General features: G+C 40.2%; 2 protein-coding genes across 5 annotated transcripts in view; both read left to right on the top strand.

Moving 5' to 3' along the window:
- The window catches only part of LOC102236093 (neuron navigator 1), an 87,357-nt gene extending 83,002 nt beyond the window's left edge, over positions 1-4,355 (top strand). For all 3 annotated transcript variants that reach the window (XM_023332725.1, XM_023332727.1, XM_023332733.1), the window contains 5 exons: positions 32-103; positions 188-393; positions 501-619; positions 715-903; positions 1,994-4,355. In XM_023332725.1, the coding sequence (XP_023188493.1) occupies positions 32-103; positions 188-393; positions 501-619; positions 715-903; positions 1,994-2,089 (682 nt within the window). In that variant the 3' untranslated portion in view covers positions 2,090-4,355. The remainder of the gene's footprint in view (positions 1-31; positions 104-187; positions 394-500; positions 620-714; positions 904-1,993) is intronic.
- A 1,004-nt stretch (positions 4,356-5,359) lies between these two features.
- LOC102235839 (myosin-binding protein H-like) lies at positions 5,360-17,327 on the top strand. 2 transcript variants are annotated; one of them, XM_014472361.2, is made up of 14 exons: positions 5,360-5,583; positions 6,279-6,338; positions 6,528-6,593; positions 7,400-7,534; positions 7,936-8,103; positions 11,572-11,660; positions 11,770-11,965; positions 12,242-12,381; positions 12,505-12,664; positions 13,466-13,602; positions 15,654-15,840; positions 15,959-16,007; positions 16,798-16,832; positions 17,004-17,327. In XM_014472361.2, the coding sequence occupies exons 1-12, from the start codon at positions 5,388-5,390 to the stop codon at positions 15,985-15,987; spliced, it is 1,563 nt and encodes a 520-aa protein (XP_014327847.1). In that variant the 5' UTR covers positions 5,360-5,387; the 3' UTR covers positions 15,988-16,007; positions 16,798-16,832; positions 17,004-17,327. The 2 variants fall into 2 exon arrangements, with proteins under 2 accessions (XP_014327847.1, XP_023188663.1); XM_023332895.1 differs by lacking the exon at positions 6,279-6,338.
- The last annotated feature ends 302 nt before the right edge of the window (positions 17,328-17,629 follow it).

Raw genomic sequence — 17,629 nt, 5'->3', positions numbered from 1 at the left:
GTTAAACTTCTCATCTCGGATTGTGTCTTAGTCCTTACATTATTGGAACAACCAATCAACCTGTGAGGATGACCTCCAATCATGGCCTGCACCTTAGCTTCAGGTAAGCACATGAAATTCACAATATCGCCTCTGGATTTCTGACAGCATGGGCTGCAAAATAAGCGTGTTTTAAAAATTGCAATAGGATGGTTACGTTCTCCAATAATGTGGAGCCGGCCAATGGGTTCCTGCTGAGGTATCTGCACCGTAAAGCCGTGGAGACCCACCAGGAGGAGGAGCGTGACCCAACGCACCGCCAGACACTTCTACGTATCCTCGACTGGATCCCTCAGCTCTGGTACCACCTGCACGCCTTCTTGGAGAAACACAGCACCTCAGACTTTCTCATAGGTGAGACATGGTATTTGCTGGGTAAACCGGACCTGGTTTTGGGGAAGTTTTGTGGTTTTATTGAGAAGGATTAGCAGGAGTTTAACGAGACGCATTGCCTCCTGCAGGTCCCTGCTTCTTCCTGTCATGCCCAGTGTCAGTAGCAGAGTTCAGGCAGTGGTTCATTGATCTGTGGAACCACTCCATCATACCGTACCTCCAAGAGGGAGCCAAAGACGGCATCAAGGTGAGCAAACACTGACTTCCCAAGTGTAAAACTTGCTGTATAGATGTGTAAAAATACAATTCCTACAACAGTCTGTTCTCTGTCTGTTCTCCAAGGTGCATGGTCAGAAAGCAGTGTGGGAGGACCCAGTGGAGTGGGTGAGAGGCACTCTGCCATGGCCAAATGCACAGCAGGACCAGGCCAGGCTATTTCACCTCCCTCCTCCCAGCATCGGGCTGCCCAATGAGGAGAAGAAGCCCCCCAAAGATACACCTCCACCCAGCACACTGGAGTCAGACCCTCTGGTGAGTTAACAGTCCTTACTACTGGTATAATTACTCATTTATTATTTTAGAGACAGGTAAGCCCAAAGGACTCGTAACCCTGGCAGGTTTGGATTCATAAGTTTAACCTAACCTTGAAGATAGGCATCTCACAAAATATGACAATGTAAAAGCAAAATAAAATATAGAAAAAAACTGGTTTTATTTATATTTTATGAAAAATGGCATGTCAAAAATGACATAAAAATGAGCAAAAATAAATGTCTTATTGTCACAGACAAAGCTTACTATTACTTCCCGTCAGTAGAAACATGCCAGTAAAATGAATATAAAATTATAACCTTACTGTAACAAATAAATCTGCCAGTGAAAATGAATAATTTGTAATCTGGTTGGTGATCTGCTGGTCAAATACTGAAAAACTAGGATTTTTTTTTTTTTTCTGGTTTATTGAATGCATCAAAATGTAGAACTCCTAGGTTTTACATCAATAAATCAGCAATAATCATGTACTGCACTAAGACTTGAAACTGTTATAGCTGCAAAGGAGGACAGATAACAAATTAAGTCCATTAGATTAGAGTGGGATGTTACTGAAGTTGATGACGGAAGCAAATGACCCAATTCTTTTAGCAACATAGCCTTTAAAGTATAAACTGGGAAGATCTTGTTCCTTCATCAAACCTTTGACCTTTCTGTCAAATAACCTTAAGCAAAAAAGAAAAGTTCTTTAAAAATAATTAGAGTAAATTATTTGCATCTATGGTGGTTGCTTTAAAGAATAGACAGTGTTTACATGTTGATGTTATTTTGTAGAAAGTCCAATGTGGCTTGAAGAAATAGTGAGGACAGTTGCACACTTTCTCACAGCTTGCGCATTAATTGAAGGTGCTTAACAATTATCTTTTCACAAAGCCCTTAACCAAACTGGTTAGTCAAAGGCTCCATGCAAGATTCCTTATAGATACAGACGAGGAACTAACAAGTCATATCTCCTAGTCAAATGCTTAAGAAATATTTCAAGATTAATTTTACACATGCAAAAGTAAATTTTTGAAAACAACCTTGTTGACTGACGCTTTGATTTTCTCAACCTGCTCTTGCCTCCCAGATGGCCATGTTGCTGAAGCTTCAGGAGTCTGCCAACTATATCGAGTCTCCAGAGAGAGAAGGCTGCCTGGATCCCAGTCTGCAGACTACACTCTGAGCCGATGGGAGCGGGGATCAAAGGAGAGTTTAAAGGACTCTGGAGTGAATATTATAGTGTGCTCAGTGAGCAGCTTCAAAGCTAACTGTAAAGAGGGGGAGTTATGAACTAAGGGTTTTCTCTGCCCTGCTTTCGAGGGACCGGGACTACAAACCGATGTCAGAAGGAAAATGTGATGATCAGACATGGTTCTTCCTCTTGCCTCTGTGTCCCAGACTGGGTTTTTGTTTTATCTGCAAGTGCATGGTGAAAGGAAATGTTATGATGCAAAATATTACCTGTAATCCTAACCATCAAGACTCATTTGTTCCCTTTTAATTCTGTTGAACGACCGTATTTTTTTTTACAGCCACTGGTGCTCACAGGTTTTCGTTGAAGGCAGGCACTTCATTTCAGCCGATTGTGTTAGCGGCTCCCCCCGTGAGTTGGACCATCACTGGACATAAGGCCAAAATGCACTTTATTTTCTACTTGTGAAAATGGGACTTGAGAGAGAGCTTTGTCAGTGAATGTGGTGAAAGAGGGGTTGCTGGTATAGCCAAAAAAGTGCAGTTCATGGATAAATCCTGCAGATGGCAGCCTCTGCCAGGTTCTGCCTCGATGGTGTACTTTGTCCTTGCAAAGGTGCTCACCAGATTACAACACACGTGAAAACGCATTTATGAACATAGCCTTGAATGTTTCTCTTGTTTTTTATTTCAATTTTATTTTTATTTTTTTAAAATAATTTTCTCGCTTACTGTTGATCAGTTTGCCAAGCTGTGGAGATGTAAGAGGAACGTGCATGGATGACTAATGACATGACTCTTCAAATAATCAGTGGCTTAAAGTTGGCAATTTCATATCCGCAGAAGTGAAACACGGATACAATAACAGCTTGTTGATCAAGTTTACCGTCTCTGACCATGCTTGCGTTGCAGTATGTTCTCTATTTAGATCACTTTAAAAACACAAAACTGTGTTGGAAAAAAAGAGAAAAAAATAGCTAAAGATGCCGATTTTGTAGGATTTTGTACTCGAGTCACCTTCATCGCCTCACCTACTTTCTGAACAGACAACACACATTTAAAAATGAGAGCTAGTGACAGAAAGGTACATTGTGTTTGTGACTTCTGGGTTATTGTTCACATATGATCTTACAAGGGGAAGTGGAGAGCAGCTGTTTATACAAAACAATGCATAAATAGTTTCCTTCCTCTTTTCATTTGTTTTTTATATCATGAGATTTCATCTGAACTCAAAAGGAAGTCTCCACACACGCACTAAGTTATGAGAATTAAGTTTGAAGCTTTTTGTAAATTTTTTTTTTTTTTTGCACAAATTATGTTAGAAATTAGTATGTAACAGTATTTATTGCTCATATCTTGACTGTCATGAGATAAAGGATGGTGGAGGAGGAGAAGGAAAGTGCTGGTAATGGAGAACTATGTGCACCCCACCTCGACGCTGATGTACCTCAGACTGCCATATTCGGTCAACGTTCCTCTACTTCCCTTTGAAGGTGTAAAAGTAAAGACGTAATGCCTAAGTCTGTCTGTGCCTGAAATACAGTTCGACCTAAAGCTGCTCTCAAGCTACTTGCTACCACCCGAAGGCCTCGTTTTGGAGGAAACTCTGAACCACTTTGATGTCACTGTAAAATGGTGACCTGATGTTTGGGTGCTTACTGGCTTATTGACCTAGTGGATGAGCTGTTAGTGGACATGATAGGTATCAGCGTATGAGAATGTGTATCACGACTGGGCTATTTGTGTGCAATTTGACACAGTTTGACCCCAGAGACTGAGAGACTTGTGGCAAGTGGTGAGATGTGAGAATATTCCTATCATCCATTGGACCTACCGCAATTTAACCGTATCATAGCAAAGAGTTTTGATAACTGGAAATCTTCCTCTTTTTTTGCCTTTTTTTTAACAACAGAAATGTGTTTGTCTTGTCGTTTTGCTTTTCTTAGAATATTTGTAAAGTTTTCTTTCTCTTTTGTATATGAATGACAACACTGTTGTGAACACTGTACATAGCCACTGCATCTGCGACAACAATCATTGAAGCGAAGAGAGATCAAAGAAGAGCTTTGCCCGTTGATGCAGAAAATGAGCATCCTGTTTTTTTTGTTTTGTTTTGTTTTGTCTTCCTCCTGCAGGAAGAGCACTTGGATTAAAAGTTGACTTCATGAAATGTCATGTCTCTATAGTCGCATCAGATTCCATATGTCTATCTTTAAGCACTGGACATAATAAAGTCATGTCATTTTTCACACCCTTGACTGTTGGTTGGATGGCTGGACTTTATTACCCACTAGGGGGCATCACACATTTTTGACTGGTTATTTTATTATTATTATTATTATTATTTATTTTTTACTTTTTCCTATTGTTGTTTTTTGTTTGTTTTTTAGAATAAGATGCTAGGCCAGGTTTTCACTTAATTCGTTGCATGTGTAGGATTCAAAAACTTTGAACATTTGTACTTTCATGCAGAAAAATAATAAACCACACACACAGTTATGTTAACAGCCTCAAAATAATGTAACCGAACATAATAAAGCAACTATAAAGCAGCGCAAGTATATGAGAAAAACTAAATCAGGGGAAAAAAATTATGGGCCTTCCAGACGCTCACACCCACCATGTATTTGCTAATTGCTGCTGCCACTAGTTTGAAGGAACTGAGGGGAGAAGGCATAGGGAAAGGGTTTTCCCTATGCCTTCTGTGGCATAGGGAATACCACAGAAAGCATTCTGTGGCAATAAGAATAAGGAACTGCCTATACAGTTCCTTATTCTATGAGCTCCAATAAGGAACTGCATAGAAATAGGTGGCGCTTTGTGAGAGCAAGTGTTTAGGCACCCCAATGGCTGCCACAGAAGGTTCAAGGATTTCTCAAACATGAATGAAAGACTCAAAACACAGGTATGTTTTTCATGCAGGAATAACGTGATATAAATCTCACAATAGTTGATTTTACATAATCAGAACTTTCAAACTTAAATAAAAACCTAGACTCAAAAAGGAGTATATATGTAGATGCATAAGGAACTGTATTTGAACTTGAGTTTAAATTTATTTTCTTGGTTTTATGCCGTAACCTTTACAGTCTCTTGTCTGGAAGGAGACCTGCAGAGATAAAGATGAGGCTGTGAAGAGGAGGTGAGTGAGGAGATGGGTGGAGTTATCCCACCACTGCTCCCCCCCCCCCCCCCCCCCCCCCGACCCCCACCCCACGTACTCTAAGTATATATACATTTCACCGAGGACTCCATTCCACCCTCATACAGACTCTATCAGTGTATCAGCAATGCCGAGTAAACCCGCACCTATGAAAAAGCCTCCAGCCAAAAAGGCTGCAGAGAAAGCACCTGAGCCTGCTCCGGAACCTGAACCCACCCCACCTGCTGAGGCTTCAGCCGAGCCAGCGCCTGCTGCAGCCGAGGGGGAAGCAGCCCCCGCTACCCCAGCTGATGACAGCCCTGCAGCTGAGGGAGCTGCTCCAGGTAAAACAGAAAAAAGAAAAAAAAATCCTGCAACTGGAGGGAAGGGAAAGCCTTACAGTATTTGTGTAGCTTAAAATATTTGAAAGTAATAATGCATTTTTGTTCAACTGTATTGTGCAGCTTCTAAGATGTCAAAGGATCTGATCATTAATCTGAACATAGATTTGAACATTGCAACACAAAATACAAGTGGTTTGGGTCAACATTTTGGGGGGTTTCACACAGTAAAATTGATTCATCTGTTTCTTGTTCTGCCACAATTCTCATCACCAAACCTCAGCGGTTATTCTTATCATTTGTGGGTTTAGTAGAATGAATTATGCAGAATTTGGTTGAGTTAAGCATCATTAAGCATCAGACTGATTGTAAGCATAAACTATAATGCAGAATGAATGACTACTGAAAGGACAACAAGACACACTGTGTGTCATATTTGTAACATTTTATAGTATTTCATTGTTGTGCACGTATCCAAAATCCCCCCTACTCATCTTTTAGAGAAAAAATTTTTACAAAATGTCTATTCTTTTAGAAATTTACTGTGCTTTTATAGATTCAGCCATTTCTCTAATGCTCTCGCTGCTGCTTTGCTTCAATAGCTCCAGTCTTGGACAAATGACCAAGAAATTTTTTAAAGATTAAGACATGGAATAAATGTCACTAACTGGCTTTCCTGAATGGGATTTGAATGCTAGCTGCTGCTCCCATTGCTGAAGACAGTGCTGTGCTTCCTGCTGCAGACGCTGCAACAGATGGTAAACATAAAATATAATCACCTTCATACGCAAAATATGCTTTGTGCAAGAAATAATGACGCAAATGGTTATGTTATTTGTGCTGCATTAAGTATACAGGTTTGACATCTAGAAGATTTAGAAAGCAGGCTAAGATCTCACTATGTGGAGTAGAGGTTGTTGGTAAACCTTTGGCTTGTTTAATTCCAGCTGCTCCAGCAGAAGCTGTTGCAGTTGAGGAACCCCCTAAAGCCCCCACACCCCCTCCTCCTGCAGGTAACCTGACAATACCTGACAACTTGCTGTGCAACGAGTTTTATTACTTTTTTTGTGCGTGTGTGTGTGTGCACTTCTCATTTTTAGTCCAGCTGTTGAATATTTTTAGTGGACTGATGCAATGAAAAACGGTCAAGTATGAAAAAAAAAAAAAAAACCTCGAAGGATTGATGTCTATACAGTATATAACAGAGAATTCAACAAAAGAGGCAATATTAAATTTTATTGTTAGAAACTTTGCTCCTTATTTCTTTTAGGTTATTCTTTGTCAAATGTGGTATGATCTTACAAATATATCGTTATATTTTACCTCTAAAGCTCTTTGGTACATTCAATTCAATTAAATTCAACTCAATTCAGTCTTGACACTTTATTCCCAAAAGTACTGTGTCCCATTCCTGTTTATTTATTTCAGCTGCTTCAATCACTTCTGTGATCATAGGTATGTAAAGGCAAGTAGAGTACTTTTGCAAACATTTGTGAAAGACAGGGTTGCTCTCGGGAGCTCACTGAAATCCAGAGTAGCACCAACATAATGAATCCGACTAATCAACCCAAACCCCTTCACACCTAGGAACCTACCACTTAATGACTGCTGTCATTAAGTGGTTGTGAAACCTGATAGGTTCCTGGGCAACAAGTTCAGTCGTCTGATTTATTGGCTATTAAATATCCCACCACCATCAACTGTGACTTTATAACAAGGTGGAAACAAATGGGAATGACAGCAAAACATGTCGTGAAAACTGGAAAATTACTCCCTAATGCTTGCGTTTTTGTCTTTCTAATCCACTCATGCCGTACAGTCCCCAGCAGCGCTCCCCTGGATGTGGCTGTAGATGACGTGAATGACACCAGCCTCACCATCAAGTGGAAAACACCAGAGAATGTTGGTAGCTCCGGCTTGAGTGGATACACTGTCGAGTACCGCAAGGATGGAAGTAAGTGTATAAAGAGCGTGTGTGTTTATGTGTGAGGCTGCACCTGTCCTCAGAGTGTCAGGAGGCAGATAGATTTGTCGGGCCCATACCGAATACGGCCGACATAAGTTGACCGGCTGTCGCTGTATCCTTTGACACTGCTTTTAGAAGTTGCCCGTTTGCTCAGATGACAGCATGCCGTCTAAGGTTTCATCGTGTTGGTTCTTACTGTACCTTCTCTTGGACAGGTTGTTTGCAGAATTGTGTCAACAGGTGATAAACTAATAAAAGTGTCCAATACATTTTCAGAAGGAGAACCCGATTTTTGAGGACATGTTCCAAACTGATTGTTTGATTCAATCATCACATAGGACTAAACGTGAAAATCAACCCAGTCTGACACAAAATATGTTCCTCTGTAGCAACAGACTGGATTGTAGCTAATGGGGAGCTGACCATGGCTGACTGCTACTGTGTCAGAAACCTGGCAACCGGAGACCTGCTGCATGTCCGCGTTGTGGCTGTAAACCCAGGTGGCCGCAGTGAACCTGGGCTGCTTCCAGAGCCGGTGCCTATCCGGGAGATTGGCGGTAAGTTGCTGTTAGGGTTAGACAATTTACGGTGAAAGAACTTTTTCTTTTTTTTTCATTTGAGTCTTTGCAGCTTCACATACGTTTATTCTATTAGAGAAGAAACGCTAGGTCAATTTTGCAGTTTCTTTAAAAAAAAAAAAAAAAAAAAAGTTTTTCTTTTTCCTGGACACAATTGTGTCATTACAAAATATTTTTGCACACAGCCACTTTCTTAAGAATTTCCATGGTGTTGAACTCATTTACAACTTTTGTGTTGAATTTCCTCTCATAGTTGTAGCTTATGACCTATTCTTAAAATACTCCTGTTGCAAACAGAGAGGCGGAGGTGGTATGAAGTGCAGGCGTCTGATGGGTTGCACAGATGTAAAGACGTAAATCCTGCGGGTGCTGACAAGAGCTTTCATTGGTTGTAGATCAAACTGTCACTTGAATGTCTCCGAAAGCAACTGCATTTTTTATTGATAACGACACTTTTTAAAATTAATTTAATCAGTAGCAGCAAGCTATGATCATGATATCCGAAAGAATGAACATGGTGGGGGAAAAAGAAGCTGGTAAAAAAAACAATTCATTTGGCTTTTCTTTTTTTTTAAAGTGTCTTATGCCTTGATGTGTAAAAAGAAAATAAATAAAAAATCCAGATGTATTCAAAATGAACACAAATCGATGTGGATGTAAACATCATCCCTGTTGAAAGTGACAAGTGAAACTCCATCTGCCGAGCTGGGTGGCTGCCGTGGGGGGAGACTCTAGCTTTACGATGGCACTATCAGTCTCAAGGATGATTTATAGTCAGTCTCAGTCAGGCAAAGGAAAACATTTGGGTAATGAGCCTTTTGGCTGCCGTGCCATTCACCGACACGGCCTCGTCAGTGCAGATTCACAGCCAATTTATTTATGGGACTGCTGCTCTAGCTGTCCTTATAGCTCAGTTTGACTTAATGACATCATTCATGCAAAGTAAATAGATGCAGCCTATGTAACAGATGAGTTGTTTGTCTTTCTAGCAATGTGTGGTCATCTGCAAAAAAAAGAAAATCTATATTGTTTTTCAGGATGTTAAGATCAAATGAGAAGGTAATATTTTGCACAAGTGAAACATTTTATTGAAATAGGATTTGACTAAATCTCCGACTAAAATCTCCAATTAATCAACCTGTGTGTGTGTGTGTGTGTGTGTGTGTGTGTGTGTGTGTGTGTGTGTGGGTGTGTGTGTGTGTGTGTGTGTGTGTGTGTGTGTGTGTGTGTGTGTGTGTGTGTGTGTGTGTGTGTGTGAGGCCATTTCAAACATTTCCTAAAATCTACATCAGAACTGAAAGGAAACGTGCGTATTTTTCAAAAGTGCTTACTTTGTAAGAGATGCGACTCTGAACCAGCAGAAGTGCTAATCTTTCCTGAGGTCTTTCCATTTCGCAGTGTGGTATGGTGATAAGAATCAGGACGTATATTGTATTTCATGTATTTCAGAACTCTCCAAGCTGTTCACTGTAGGTAAAAAATGTCCTTTAGAAAAGTTTTTTTTTTACTGTTATACAATATTAAAATATTTTCTTCCTCTCTCTCTCTCTCTCTCTCTCTATACATTGTATATGACTAACAATTGATATATCTATTGTGAGTCTATTCCTGAAAATAGACTCACAGCAATAGACTCTCCCAAAACATGCAAGGAATGTAAAACCTAAGGAATATTACAATTTTCCACTGTCATGTTTGAAAGCGCACAACTGATTGTTAAGATTGACAAGTGTCATTTGAGAACGGAGACTCCACTGTGGCATTTCGAGAGGGTGTCAAAATGTGTTGACCTGCCTAACTTATCCACTTTCAGAGACGGAGCTTTCCGTCCCGGGGCGTATTTCCTGGTCGTGGTTCAAACCACCGGGAACCCAGAGAAACCTCTGAGGGACACATACGGTCATCAAAACAAAAGCGTTGGCCAGTGGAGGGAAGCGAAACATGAGCCTAATTGATGGATTCTGGGTGGCTTGTCAGTGTTAATTTCAGCTCTTTGTTAGACACGCATTGACATGCACAGGCCGATGAAAACAGATTGTCCTACATTTGCAGAAAGCCTCCTCCAACATAGACACTTTATCCCCAGACAAAGACAGATTACACATTGTTTGTAGTCCAACCCAGCGGCCGGTAGATGTTGCAGTGCTTTGCAGCTCTTCTGGGCATTGCTTTCGGGTTTGGTAATTAGCAGGGCTCAGTGCTTGAGCTGCATCTGGGGGCAGACCTGAGCTTCCTGAGAAATGATGGCTTCCGTCGCCAAATCCCAGCTTGATACGGTGACAAATGTAAGGATAAAGAGTGATGAGACGTGCAGGGTCGCCGACAGAGAACATGGGGCAGTGTGTTCTCAAAGGACATTTTGAGTGACCTGTAGAAACAGCACAGGGTTTTATGTGTCATCTAAACCCATCAGGGTTTTGAGGTATTTGCTACTTGTGCAGAATCATGCGAGGGATGCTCTTCCTGATCCTTGGCACCCAAACCTGAACAAATTAGCCAGCCTGGTAGCTGCGTAGATGTTGCACAAATTCCCACCCATGATGTCATTTCATCCCTGTCACAGTATCCAAATAAAAGTGCAACTGCGCATGTTTTACCTCTATTTAGCTGCGACATTTGACCTCGCTGAGGAGTTAAGCATTATGACGTCTTCTTGTCTTTGCACATAGTGTAGAGGAGAAGTGTGTGAGGGTTCAGCCAAGGTTTTCTTCTCACCAAAGCTATTTTGGGCTCTGCTGGATGAAAGGTCTTCCTCTTTTGCATCTCCTTGCCCAGATACAGTAGTTTTGATTAGCCATTCAGAAACTATATCACTCGGAAACGTTACTGTAACTTCATTCTGAGTGTGGAATTTTAATTCATTTCTCCTAAAACACAGGAAAAAAGCTTATAATTTTACCCTTTTTTCTATTTAAATTTACCATTAAAAAACGGTATTGTGAATTATGAAAAAAAAAAAAATCCAGATTTTATAGGATTTGGATATATGGTAAATTGGGACAGACTTTTGTATGAAGTGTTTTATTTGGATTTGTATATTTCACAACATATCAAATAAAACTGGGAACATTTCTCACAGCAATAGACTCTCCCAAAACATAAAAATAAATAAACTTAAGCAATATTATGTTTTTTCACTGTCATGTTTGAAAGTATTTTGTTTTTATTTTTGTAAATATTCATTTTAATATCAAAACCTGACAGTAGCACACTCAGTCATTCTCCTGTGTGAGCTTTGTCTCACTATGTCTGGTCTATTTATGTCTCGTTGACTTGCCGTTTTGAGGCGACGTGGTCCCCACAGACCTGAAGAGGAAACACTAAACACATTCCAGCTTTCACAAAGAATACCAGTAATTCAAGACAGTGCATAATATTTGAGTAGTTTGAAGCAGTATAAGTAAACGGATAACCAGAAAAAAAAACATAGTTGTCTCAATTTTTCAGACAGACCCAAGATCCGCTTGCCTCGTTTGCTCAGATCCTGCTATGTAGGGAAAGTTGGACAGCAGATCAACCTGGTCCTCCCGTTTGTTGTAAGCTAGCAATTCATACTAAAGCTAACAGATCATACTAGGGCATAAAAGAGAGAGAGAAAAACTAAAGCCGTATTTTGTTTTTCTCCTTCATTTTCCGGTCCGTCAGGGGAAGCCCAAACCTGCAGTGTCATGGCTGAAGGATGGACAGCCTTTGGACACCAAGAGGGTCAACATCAGGAACAGCGACAGGGACAGCATCATGTTCATCCGCAGTGCTCAGAGGGAGGACTCTGGCGTTTACGAGATGACACTGAAAGTGGAAAGCTTTGAAGACAAAACAACCATCACCCTTCAGATTGTAGGTCAGTCTTATGCTCTGTTTTGCTTTGACAATCCCAGCGACCATTCACAGTAAAGACAGGAAATAGCAGTAAAGACAGGAAATAGGACCACGTTAATCTGCCTCATTGACTTACAAATACAATCTGCTTCCGGCTGCTGCTGTTAAATAAAAAACCACATGTTAAAGATACACTTGACCTTTGACTCGTTGCTTCTTAAACCGGCTTATAAACTCTATAATACTTGACTGCGGTGTGCCCCGTCAATGTTTTACTGACCCTCATTTCTGTCCTCAGACCTCCCCGGTCCACCTGCTAGTGTTAAGCTAGTAGACGCATGGGGCTTCAATGCTGCCCTGGAATGGACTCCTCCAAAGGACAACGGCAACTCAGACATCACTGGATACACGGTCCAAAAGGCCGACAAGAAAACCGGGGTATGACTTCGGTAGCAGCATGTTGAAAGAGAAAAATTAACAAATAGAAAAACCGCAAAGTTGAGTCTTATTTTACATGCACACCACTCTGACGCAAACAACCTGCTATGTGTCCACGGACAGGAATGGTTCACGGTACTGGAGCACTACCATAGACTAACAGTCACCGTCTCAGACCTCATCATGGGTAACTCATACCTGTTCAGGGTGTTTTCCGAGAACCAAGTGGGGAAGAGTGAGAACGGTGCTGTTACCAAGACTGCAGCAACAATCCAGAAAACAGGTAACTTTATAGATGCATATGTACCATAGAGTTTTCATGACTCTATGGAAGGGTTTTTATGTGGGTATAGCTTTACAGACAGGCATGCAGCACTTGCAGCTTTATTAATGAACAGCGGTTAGTCATCCAGAGTCTAAAGTGAGTACTTGAGGAGTGAAAATGACCTTGGCACTGTTTTAAAATCTAAGTGGGTGCTTCTCTTGGGCGGTGTTCAAGTAAAACAGATTAATTTTTAGAGCCTGAAAAGCCATAAAGACCTCTGACAGAGCTGCGTGTGCATATATAGGGATGTGTTTTACACCTAATCCTGTCAAGAAACTTTATTAGTTTGTCAATACCAGACTGTATGATGGATGTAGGTAGTGTTCATTGATGCTCTTCTCTGTTGTTGGAAAGCACACAGGATATCAACTTACTGCACTGTGCCATTTGGTTTGATACAGTCACTACTTTGTTTTGTAACTTATGTTGTGCTTAAGGAGAAAGAAATGACTGGCTGAGGCTCTTATTTGTCAAATTGATCTCTCAGTCTAGAATTTTTTTCCCTGTTTGGGGTTTTCCTGTTGTTATTAAATGTTAATAAAATAATCTTGCAGCGCATGCTCTAATATGACTTAATACTAAATACTAGCCAGAATCTATTTGTGACCCATAAAGTTGTTTTGCATTTAAATTAGTGCTCTGTTTCTTATGTATTGTTGCTTGAAATTGATATTTAACCCACATATTTTCTACAATGCATTAAAGTGTCCTCTGCCTATGCTATACAAAGATGCAATGATGGTTGTGTGTGTAACTTAGGCATTGTCTACAAACCTCCTGAGTACCAGGAACATGACTTCAATGAGGCACCAAAGTTTACCACGCCCCTCATCAACCGAGCTGCCACTGTGGGATACACTACCAAGCTGCTGTGCTCTGTTCGAGGATGCCCCAGGGTCAGTCATGTGTACTCATGAGTAAGAGGTTCATGGATGAGAGCTCTCCTTCATTCACAGATTTAGTAAAATCCTGGCTAAATGTTTGCTCCTTCTTCAAAGAATAATCAATCAAGCAATACTCTATATGGAAAGAAACTGCCCCGTTTCATTTAAGCATTGTTGTACAACAGCAACTGCATCAAAATGTGCTATAATACACTCCTGTAGAGGTTTATTTTGAGCTCTTTGCAAAAACCCTCTCAGCTCACATTCAAGTTCTATTGCTTTAGCTCACAGGTGTCAAACTCCAGTCCTGGAGGGCCACTGCCCTGCAACTTTTAGATGTGCCTCTGCTGCACCATACCTGAATAGAATAATTAGCAAGGCTCTGGAGAACTTATCTACACAAGAAAGAGGTATTTAAGCCATTTCATTCCAGTGTTTTGTATCTGTGGCACATCTAAAAACTGCAGGACAGTGGCCCTTGAGGACTGGAGTTTGATGCCCCTGCTTTAGCTGATGAGAACAGAGCTCTTACTTTATGTTGGAAAACATCCTTCTACATGCTGTTAGTTTGCTTACTTAATGCTATCTGTTAAGTCTGTTTGCATTTTTAAAATGTGACATCAGGCATTGGAAAAATAATATGTTGCGTTCAAGTGATGTAAGAAATCAGTAGCAGCTTCACAGCCTCCTTGCTTGGCGTCTGTCTGCTGAGTTTCTCCCATTTATGACGACTTGGACTTTAGTGTTTTTAGAGTGCAACAGAAGGTAACCGGATCATGTCCACTCTCCTGTGGAAATATGACCTTGAAGTTCTTTAGTTGTCAGCTTTGCAAATCAAACTGCACTGTAATTGGAGTTTTTTTATATTTAACCTTTGCTTTGTGTAACTACTTTTATTTTCTGCCTTGGATCCTGCAGCCTGTTGAGCGCCGTTTGAGAAGGTACAGCAGAGAAGTATCTTCAGTATACTGATAAGATGTTCTGCTGTCTCTGATAGAGTTTTCACATATGGAGGAAGGGGTTACATTAGTGGCCCTAAGAGGAACACAAAGAGAAGACTGTGATAAGATGTTATGTCTACATAGATGTCCTGCTTTTTCCCTGGAGGTCCTATTTTTACCTCCCGTTCAGACTGCAGCGTACTTCCCTTATCAGTGTTGATGACAGTTACTGTGCATCTGCTCTCATGGAGGTGGGAGAGACAGGTGTCTTTGGGTAATCAGTTATCTCTGCTATTTAAATGAGATTAAGTCGACATACATGTTTGGAGTTGTTTGAGATTGTACGTAGGCACAAATAGCACTTTGATCCATCTTTCTATTGTAGCCACATAGCAACAAATTTAGAATTACAATGAGAGTAGCAGTTGTACAGTACATTGGTCTACTTGAACTGATAACCATGCAGAAGAGAAAAATAAAATAAAACATGCACTGTGCCTTGCAGAATTATTCATGCTCTTCGAACCTTTTTCATAAGCATTTCCTCACTTTCGATGTATTTTATTAGAATTGTAGGTGATAGACTGACAGAAGTCAGTGTATAATTGTAAAATTTAAGAAAACTATCATGCATGTGGAAAACTATCTACTCTTTGTTTTGCAGAAGTTGTAGAATAATACTTGGCATGTAAACACTAAGCTAAAACAGACAGGCACAAACAATAAACACAGAAAAGCTATTTTCTGATGCACAGAAGATTAGGAAGTTCACTCCAGGGTCACACTCTTCCAGATGAAAAGAATGAACTTTTACAGCTTAATTTAAAATTTTACTTTATACCTCACATTGGTAGAAATAGTCTGAACAAGTGTTTTATGATGAGATGTCAGGCAGATTGTTCATCATAGCATCATTGCAGGTTCCCAACATTATAATAATAAAGAAGCTTGGACATTGAAGAGGAATTAGTGGAAATGTTTTGCCAAAAAGCACAGATCCTCAAATAACTCAAAGAGACACACAGTTCATCGGCCTCAGACTGGTTAACTTAAATGTAACCAGTCTGAATGCAGTGACAGAGAAATGAAGGACAATCTTAATGTCTTCCATTTATTTTGAAGCCCAAGATCGAGTGGATGAAAAACCAAATGATCATTGGAAACGACCCCAAGTTTCGTCAGATTTCCAATCAGGGCATCTGCTCCCTGGAGATCCGCAAGCCCTGCAGCTTTGATGGTGGCGTGTACACCTGCAGAGCCAAGAACGCCCAGGGAGAAGCCATGGTCTCCTGCAAACTGGAGGTCAAACGTATGTGTTACAAAAAAGTACATTCAAAATTTTCTGGACTTGTACTGTTGAAAAAAACTCTAAATGTAAACTCGTTCATATCATATAACGGGCTAAAAGTTCATCTCTCTCCAAACAGAGGTTCTTCTTTCGGAGACTGGAAAATAAAAAGGGAAATAAGAAAAAAGGTAAGGATTACAATAAAGAGGAAAATAAAAATAAGCATATACCACTGATAGAAACAGAACAGAAAAACAACTAGGTAAAGGTAAATTTCTAATGAATCCAAAGTAGTGATGATTTTTATAATGCACTCTACATTTAACACGCTGCAAATTCAAAAGCAAAAAAAAATCAAGTTGGAATAAAAATAGCCTTTGAACTAGAAAATCATTTTCGTAAGAAATATACACCGTGATTGGAGAACAACAAAAGGGGCCGACTGAACGAGGCTGGAAATGTTCACACCACACCGCACATTAGGTTGTGTTTAGAAGTTCACAGCTTTCTTCTTGTGATTTGATCGCTGAGAGAAAACGTGTGTGATTCCAAACATAATCTGTCCCCGAAATACTGCAGTCACGTAAGAAAGTGTCAGGATGTGTATCCATTAGGAGTAGCCGTACACTGGAGGCAGCCTTAGAGGGACAAAGGTTTAGACGGGGAGCGCCTTCGAGTGTGAAGGCGTCAGTGATGTCAGAACAGCGATCCGCAGCTTCTAAAAATGACTCCAGATGATCTGGCACACAGCCCAACTCATCACATTACCATGAGTTGACAGGCTGAGTGGAGTGCAGCGAGAAGAAGGAAGAAGAGGCTAAGAGGGCAGAAACAGAACCAGATAATCCTTGGTGGGAAGCGCACGCTGGATCTGGCCTTCAGAAGTCCATGTTCATTTTAGCAGTACATTCTTATCTAAAGTGATCCTTAACACCTTGTGAACCCATTTAACTCATGTCTTTATTGTTTTTCCATCAGTAATTTAAATGAGCAGCAGATGCCTGGGTCTTAAGGTGAGTTTGAAGCATGCGTCTATTTTATACGTTAACAATCACATCATAGAACATCTCTTTCCTGAGGGAGAAAGAAAGCCAATGAATGGTTTAATGTCTGAAATCGTAGAACTTGAGAACTTTGGATCATTTTACTATTTCCTCACTATATCTATCTAATATTTCTTCCAGAGTGAAGTGAGTGAGTGAAGATACTGCAGATGGCTGTGCAGAAGCACGTAGATAACGAAGACGGAGACAGAACAACATGTCAACATTCGTATATTTATTTGTACACTAAACATCCGGACTGCCCCTCTTCTTATAAAGTGCGAGACAGACATACATTACAGCAATTCTTTCCATCTCATTTGGACAAACTTGTTTTTGACAGAAATGTATGCAGAACTTTATGTAAAGCTTTTTATCCAGCTCGTGTGTAGGTTTAACAAGCAATAAAACAAAAACAGTTCATCAGATGCAATAACTCATGTTAATAAAACAAAGTGTATTTTATTACAACTCGTGTGGGATTCTTTATTTGTTTCAAAATAAATGTGTTGAATTGATCAATTTTGGCAGTTTGGCCACTTGTCCACACAGTCATAATCTTCTAACACCTGGTTTAATGAATACGGTATTTCTGTGCTTGAATGGCCAGCAAACATCCCACAAAGAATTGTTGTGCAAAAACAGGTTTGGGTATCGAACATCAATTTAAAAAGTATGTAATTTTGATCACAATTACCAAGTCACAACATCACCTGGTTACCATGAACTTGAAGTTACCGCACAAATTCAACTTAACGTACGAATGT

Source organism: Xiphophorus maculatus, chromosome 1, assembly GCF_002775205.1.
Source record: "Xiphophorus maculatus strain JP 163 A chromosome 1, X_maculatus-5.0-male, whole genome shotgun sequence".
NCBI classification, from domain to species: domain Eukaryota; kingdom Metazoa; phylum Chordata; class Actinopteri; order Cyprinodontiformes; family Poeciliidae; genus Xiphophorus; species Xiphophorus maculatus.
This window is presented reverse-complemented; position numbering and strand designations above follow the sequence as displayed.

Bases quoted from the DNA above. Each gene is read 5' to 3' on its own strand.
- LOC102235839 (XM_014472361.2), top strand. From the start codon at position 5,388: ATGCCGAGTAAACCCGCACCTATGAAAAAGCCTCCAGCCAAAAAGGCT. The intron at 7,535-7,935 runs GTAAGTGTATAA...GTTCCTCTGTAG, and splicing joins CGAGTACCGCAAGGATGGAA to CAACAGACTGGATTGTAGCT. The intron at 12,382-12,504 runs GTATGACTTCGG...GTCCACGGACAG, and splicing joins AGGCCGACAAGAAAACCGGG to GAATGGTTCACGGTACTGGA.